The sequence below is a fragment of the Balearica regulorum genome, chromosome 16, assembly GCF_011004875.1.
Source record: "Balearica regulorum gibbericeps isolate bBalReg1 chromosome 16, bBalReg1.pri, whole genome shotgun sequence".
NCBI classification, from domain to species: Eukaryota; Metazoa; Chordata; class Aves; order Gruiformes; family Gruidae; genus Balearica; species Balearica regulorum.
Window position 1 is genome coordinate 8,188,970 of NC_046199.1, and position 7,478 is coordinate 8,196,447.

At 64.6% G+C, this 7,478-nt stretch overlaps 1 protein-coding gene across 2 annotated transcripts; it reads right to left on the reverse strand.

Moving 5' to 3' along the window:
- Positions 1-3,060: 3,060 nt before the first annotated feature.
- Positions 3,061-5,368, reverse strand: LOC104640538 (E3 ubiquitin-protein ligase RNF182-like). Of its 2 annotated transcripts, none has more exons than XM_075769008.1 (2): positions 5,105-5,239; positions 3,061-4,661 (listed from the first exon to the last, which is right to left on the reverse strand). In XM_075769008.1, the coding sequence occupies exon 2, from the start codon at positions 4,627-4,629 to the stop codon at positions 3,904-3,906; it is 726 nt and encodes a 241-aa protein (XP_075625123.1). In that variant the 5' UTR covers positions 4,630-4,661; positions 5,105-5,239; the 3' UTR covers positions 3,061-3,903. The 2 variants fall into 2 exon arrangements, with proteins under 2 accessions (XP_075625123.1, XP_075625122.1); XM_075769007.1 differs by having other exon boundaries at positions 3,772-4,661; positions 5,109-5,368.
- Positions 5,369-7,478: the final 2,110 nt, after the last annotated feature.

Sequence of the window (7,478 nt, forward strand, 5' to 3'; positions counted from 1 at the left end):
ACCCTTCCCCTTCGGGAATCCAGCTGCAGGCATGGCAGCACTGGGGCTTGGGCGAGGACCTGGCCAAGCCAGCAGAGGAGTGGGCTCCGGGGCAGCACCTCGCACCGCCTGTGTCCTACCAGGCTGTGCACAAGTTCTCCCGCCAGCCTCTGGCCCTCTGAGCCAGGCCACCGTGGCGTGGGGGGCTCTGCCAACCCCTGCCCCAGGGCCAGGTCAAGGATGGGGACCAATGGCTCTTGGCACTGCAGTAGAGCCCCACGTGTGCTGTGTCATAGAATCACAGGATGGTTTGGGTTGGAAGGGACATTAAAGCCCATCTAGTTCCAACCCCCTGCCATGGGCAGGGACACCCTCCACTAGACCAGGTTGCCCAAAGCCCCATCCAACCTGGCCTTGAACACTGCCAGGGAGCCAGGGGCAGCCACAGCTTCTCTGAGAAACCTGTTCAGTGCCTCACCACCCTCACGCAGAAGAATATTTTCCTACTATCTAATCTAAATCTCCCCTCCTTCAGTTTAAAGCCATTCCCCCTTGTCCTGTCACTCCAGGTCCTTGTAAACAGTCCCTCTCCAGCTTTCCTGTAGCCCCTATAAGTACTGGAAGGTGCTGTAAGGTCTCCCTGAAGCTTTCTCTTCTCCAGGCTGAACAATCCCAAGTCTCTCAGCCTGTCCCCATAGGAGAGGTGCTCCAGCCCTCTGAGCAGCTTCACGGCCTCCTCTGGACTGGCTCCAACATGTGCGTGTCCCAAGTGTGTCCCTGTGGCCGTGGGGGGCCATGGGCCCCGTGCACCATTCCCCAGTGCCACTGCACTCCATTCCTGGGGGCTGCGTGGGCCGTGCTGGGGCCAGGCAGGGTCGGGGGGCGAGGGGGGCTGGGGTCCTGGTGTAGGTCCTGCACATGACCTGGCTGGGGGCAGGCAGGTGGGGTGGATGCTCCCTGCCAGTCCCTGCCTGACACTAGCTGGGGAGGGGGCGGTATCGGCTGCCCCAGATCCCTGCTGCCACTCCCGTGGGTGCTAATACCTGCTAATCAGCTGTCAGTCACCACGGACCCCGGCAGCTATAAAACGCCGGGGAGCAGCTCCCCAGCTCCTCTCCCTGCAGCATGGCAGCTCCTCGGGGTGAGGGGAGCCCAGGTCGAGAGCCAGGGGTCTGTGGGGGGGCCTGGGGAGCCCTGCGAGGGCCCCCCCAAGCCCTGCTGCCCTGTCCCTGCCCCATGTTGTCTGGCTACAGCCTGCTGCCGCCCACCCTGAGCCTCCTGGTGCCCTCGGTAAGTGCCGCACACCAGCTCCCAGGGGGCTGGGATGTGGGACCCCCTCCTGGGACTGGGCTGAGCTTGGGGGGGGGGGGGTTGGGGCTGGGGAGCTGCTGTCCTGGGTTTCCTGCATCCCCTGCACCCCCCCGACATCCCTGTGCGCCCCTCCGCACCCTCCTGTACCCCAGTATCGTGCTGGGCACAAGAGAGGATGAGGATGGGTAGGACCCAGCTCTGCCCCGTCCCGTGCATGAAGGACTGAAGTCCCTCTCTTCCAGCTGCGGATGCCCCCCGCCCCATCCTGCCCTGAAACCCCTGTGCCCCCTCCAGGTCTCACCAGCCTACGAGGTGCCATCGGGGCTGCTGCCCAGCGCTGGGCTCTGCCCGCCCTGCTGCCGGCAGCCCCTGCCTGTGGAACCGGGGCGGGCAAAGGCAGCTGCAGCACGGGAGAGCACCGGGGCTCTGAAGGCCTGGCTGGCACAACACCCCAGGAACCCCTACCCCAGCAAGGGGGAGAAGGTGATGCTGGCCGTGGTCAGCCGGATGAGCCTCACTCAGGTCTCCACATGGTTCGCCAATGCCCGCCGACGCCTCAAGAAGGAGAACAAGGCAGGCTGGGCACTGCGTGGCACCTCGGATGGCGAGGAAAGCGAGGGCGAGGGGGCCCCACTGGATGCCCCCCCTGGTCCTGACTCCAGCCCCAGCCCCGTGCAGGATGGGTGCGAGGGCAGCCCCAAGGCGGGGCCAGGCTCTGGGCAAGGCAAGCAGCCCCAGAAACCCAAGATCTGGAGCGTGGCAACGATGCTGGCATCTCCCCCCAGCAAGAGCGGATGCCCCCCAGGAATGCCAGCAGTGCCAGAGCAGGGGTAGGGCTTGGGTGGTCGTGCCCAGTCCCCGAGGGCCAGGTGGGAGCTGGGGCTGTGGGGAGAGGACAGCCCCATGGCCGCGCAGGGCAGGACAAATGGCCATGAGACCTGGCGGCTGCCTGGCTGAGGGGTGTAGGTGTGGGCAGGGAGGGACATGAAGCACTAATAAACATGCTCTGTCTTGGACCTCTCGTTGTTGCCTGTACATGGTGGGGATGCCGGGGGGGGGGGTGTGTGTGCGCGCCAGTAGGGACACATGGGTGCCAGCAGGGATGCGGGCATCTCCACTGCCAGCGCTGCTGTGGGTGGCTCCACTGCCCCCGGGAGCAGGGCAGGTCCTGCCTCCAGCCCTCGCACTGCCCTGTCTGCCTGATGGAGACATCCCCATGCTGCCCAAAGTGAGACACACACCCCACACCCCCCCATGTGCCTGGCCAGGCTGCTGGGGGTTCGCTGCCCCCTGCCACCAGCTGTGGTCTCCAAGGGGGCTCCCCCTGTTTGGCAGAGGAAGACCCGCAGCTTTTCCAGGTGATTCGGTGCCTTCCTGACGCCTCCTTCCCTTTCCTCTCCCTGGTCCCATGGGGGGGGGGGGGCTCACGTGTGGGGTGCAGGACTGGGAGGGGTGGTCACTGCCGGCACAGCCCTGTGCCATGGGGCAGCACATGGAGGGACATGCAGGGACAGGGACACGCACCGATGGAGACATGTGGGAGGCACTGCACACGAGGATCATAGGAAGGAGCAGCAGCACCCGTCTGCTCGCCAAACAGGACGCTGGCTGCCAGGAGCAGGCTCAGATGTGTCGGGGTCCCCCCATCTGCTGGGGCCAGGCTCCTGCAGGCAGCTCTGCGCAGCCCCAGGGTGAGAAGTGGGGCTGGGGGAGCTGGCTGGGGAGGGAAGAGGGGACCAGGAGCCCTGGGAAAGCACAGACACGGGCAGAGCTGTATGGCGGCTTTTAATGTTCCTAAGAACTAGGAAACAGAAATCAAAAATAGACTTTGCTCTTCTTGATAAAAGTAATAAAATGGTTAGCGGTGTTAAATTAATCCTTACAAAACAAAACCCAAGGAGGTTAAATAAAGCCCGGAGGCTCCGCATAAAAACCACAACGACTACAAAACAGCTGCAAAGACGTCTTTACACACCAAAGAAACTCCTCTTCTCCACTCCTCCCCTATACGGTACACAGCGTCAGCGAACACGGGACTCACACATGTGGGAAAGAAACACGGATGCGATGGGAGCAGCCCTGCGAGGAGCACGGGCGCCACGGACAGAACTATTTACACTATGGACACAGAGCTGTGCTGGTGCCAGTCCGGCCGCAGGAGCCCCCGGGCTCTGCCCGTCCTTCTCCTGCCGGCACCGGGCTGCGGCCAGCTGCTGGGGCCCCTCCAGCCGCGGCGCTAGGCGCCGAGCACTCGCGATTCCTTCTATGGGATTAGTCTCCCAGCTGCTGCTTTGCTCTAGGCCCAGCTCCTGCTCTTTGCTGTGGAGGAAGAGGACGAGGATGACAAATGAGGAGGATGAGGAGCCGAGGGTCCGGCCTGAATGCCTGTAGGCTGCAACGAGCTCCTGCAGCCGCTCTGACGTGGGCTCCCACTCGAACAGCCCGCACTGTTCTGGAAGGGAAGGCAACAGATGCTGAGCATCTCCCCGCGGTCCAGGCACGCTGCCACGCTGTGGGTTGGCCATGGATCGGGGAACACCCGTATCCCAAGGGACAATGCTCCAAGGTGCCCAAATCCTCCCCAGTGCAGGCACAGGGCTTGGCCATGTGGGGTCAGGAGTGGGGGAACCCAAAGACCTCCCGGCATAGACACTGGCAGAGGCTGTAGATGATGCAGAGGAGGAGGGTGCAGGGCACAAGGCTGACCAGGACGATGCCCAGGCTGTGGTGCTCGATGAGCAGGAGGTAGATGCCGAAGGGCAGGGAGCTGAAGTAGAGGAGGCAGAGGACGCCCAGGATGAAGCGAGGGACGGCTCGCCACCCCCAGGAGCGCCACTTCTGCCCAGGGCCGTGGCAGGGCAGCGCACCCAGGCTGGCAGGGCGGTACAGTCGCACCACGTCCAGCCCGCCCAGGCCCTCCGGTGGGGCCACATCCTCCGGCACCTCCAGGATGGTGACGACCAGGCAGTCAGGGCTGGGTGCAGGCTCTAGCACGCTGGGGCAGAGGAGGACCTCAGGGGAACGGGGGAGACCCTGCTTCTTGGCCCGTTCATGACCCATCAGCAGCACCAGCACCTCGCTGTCGTCCTGTAGCTGCTGCACGTCTCCACCGGGCACTGGGCTGTGCTGGCGGCAGAAGGGGCAGCGGAGCTGGTGGGGTGACACGTTCCCCAGCACCACCATCTTGCGCAGGCACTTGGCGCAGAGGCGGTGGCCGCAGCGGAGCAGCTTGGGTCTGCGGGCACGGGTGTCATAGCGGCTGTAGCATATCTTGCACTCCAGCTCGGGGCCCGTGAGTGCCGGTGGCTGCAGCCCCCGCTCGTCGTCCTGGTGGGCCATGCTGCTGGAGGGCTGGCCAGGGGCTGTCTGGGCTGGGGGAGAGGGAAGACGCTGTGAGCAAGGCCTTGGGGGGCAGGTTCCAGGCCCTGCTGCACCCCCCAGGCTGGGTCCTGCTCAGCCCTTTGGGCTCCATGGCAGAGTGGGGCCAGGGGAGCGGGGCAGGGGCAGCAGCCCCCTCCCAGGGCCGGCACAGCCCGGCTCTAACCACCGGCTGGTGCCACCAGCGCTGGGACTCGCCCCCTCCCCGGCCTCCACGTGTGGGCGGGAGGGAGACATCTTTCCCAGGGGATGGGACCGGCCCCGGGGCCCCTCCGTGCTGCGGGGGTGGGGGGCCCCGGGTGCGGCTTGTCCCTCCCCGTGCGTGCAGGTTCCCCAGAGCCCCGGGGCAGGGCCGGACACCGGGCTCTGCTGGCTGCCGGGACCCCCCGCCGCAGGGCAGCTCCCAGCCCGCCCCCCCCCCCCCCCCGCCCCGTACCTACGGTCTGCGCCGGGGCTCCTGGATGGGACGCAGCCGTGGGTCGGTCCCCGGCCCTGCGGCCCCGGTGGGCCGAGCTGCGGCCCTGTCCGCAGAAGCAGGCAGGATGCCGGCGGCGGTGTGAGCCCCATGGAGAGGCGTGGGGCGCGCTGCCCGCCACGCTGCGGAGGCAGCCCAGGCGCAGGGGCTGCCAGCATCCTCCGCGGCGTTGGCCTGGCAACGCGGAGCGGGAGGCGGATGCTCGGACGGCCGATGCCGGTGCCGGTGCCGTGCGGAGCCCCACTAGGACAGGGTCAGGCCCACCCGCTCCGCAGGGCACAGCCGGGGCAGCGGGGTACCCCGGCCCCCCGCCGGGCTGCAGCGGGTCGGTGCGGGCGGGTGGTGCGGCTCCCTGCAGCCCTGCGCTCATGGGCAGCCCTGAGGATGCTCCTTCCCTGCCTGGGAACTGCAGGCAGTGGTCCCTGGGGCCCTGCAGTCCCCAGCCCGGGGGAGAGGGTGGCTGCCACAGCGCGGCAGAGCCTCTGCCCTTCCCTGGCCTGGGAACAGGCGGCTCCTGCTTAGCACCAGGGAGAGAAGCTGCTTCAGGCATGAAGTGCCCAGTGAGGAGGGCTCTGTACACCCATACTGGAGCCCAGCAAGTCACCAGCAGCACAGGAAATCCCACGGTGCAGAGAAACGCTCAGTGCCAGCAACGCATGCCTGGTCCCCTAACGCCACTCCTGCACCCCAGGGAGACAGGGCTGGGGGCACTTGAGGGGCCACAACGCTTGCCAGATCCAGGCTGGGCATGGCTAAGCCCTTGTCACATCCCTCTCCACAGGTTGTGTCTCCCCAGCCCATGCCAACCCCCCCCTGCAGCTGCAGCCCTTGCAGGGGTGTTTCCAGCAGCCCTGAGGGGCAGCAGCTGTCAGAGACCCCCTCGCTGCCCAGGGCTGAAGGCAGGTTGGCAGCACTGGTTCCTCCCTAGTGCAGACAGGGCAAACCTCCCTCCTGCTGCGCTGCCAGGCAGGAGAGCGGCAGCAACCATGGGCAGCAGCGCTTGTGGGGACGGCGGCGAGGACCCCATGCAGTGACAGCTGACCTGGAGACAGTCCTGAGCCCAGGCAATGTCGGGGGTTTCCAGCCCCTCGGCAGTGATGGGGTCACACCTTGCTGCCCTCATCCTCCTCAGGGTGCAGGACAGAGTATCTGTGCTGGTTAACATGAAAATTACGGGGTTTTTTCCTCCACGCAGGGCTCTATTCACTGAGTTCCGGGAACTGCCCAGGTAATTATTGTTCACACCCTGACAAGCGCAGTGTTGGGCTGCAGCTTGGCCCACGTCAGAGCAGCCACTTGGGCTGGAGCTGCCCGGAGCAGCATTAGCGAGTGGCCTTTCAGTTCAGATTGTCAAGGTTTGGCAGAATCTGAAAGAGCTTTTATTCCAGGGGACCAAGCAGCATCCAGCTCCCAGTGTGACTGCTGACCTTGTACCCCACACCATTCCCAGCTGTGCCCCCAGCTGCCCCCATCACTGCAGCTTCTCACACAGCTTGACCTGGCCTTGGTCACCTGCCCTTGGCTTCACCCTTGGTACCGGCTCGGTTGGGCAGTGAGCAGTCCTGGGTGCTGCAGAACGGCCACCACCGAGTGTCTTGGTGGGAAGCGTCACATCCTGTCTTGCCACTGGGCTGATGTGGGTGCCCAGTGCTGGCCAGTCTTGCTGCCCCAAGGATTGGGCAGCTCAGTCCTGCAAGCAGAACCTGCTCCTTGTCCCGGCCATGCACGCCCGGCCCCTCCGCCCTCATCCAGATCCTCCACCAGCTGTTGCTTTGTCCCTGCACTCCGCCAGAGCCAGAGCCCACCGACCTCTGCTGCCAGGGTTCAGCTCCTGGTGTGATCCTGCAATTAAATATGTAACAAGGTAATTGGCTGTCAGCTGAGCAAGCCAGACAAAGCACTCGGTGAGAACAGACTGACCAAGGAGCAGGTTTGCTGATGCTTCCCAGCATCAAGGTGTGTCTCTGGTCACCTGCACTTCAGGAGCAGCCTGCCTTGGCTCAAAATAATGAATAAAAGAAAAAAAAGTCTTTACAAACTGCTGCTTTCACTGCTGGAGTTCCCAGCTGTCATTAAAGGAGGTCAATGATCTCCTCGTCTCTGTCATTGAAAACATTCCTGGAGAGCTGCTGAGATACTGGGAGCAGGCTGAGCAGGCAGCGCGTGAGCCTGGGCTGTTCCTGCCCACCACAGAGCAGCACCACGGCAGCACCAGTGTTGCTGGCCGCAGAGTGCCAGTGTGCGACACAGACCCAGGATTCGTGGTGCTTCCTCATGTCATGGCTTTTAACTAATAAATCTCATGACCTGTTTGACTTGTGCCAAGCAGCACAGC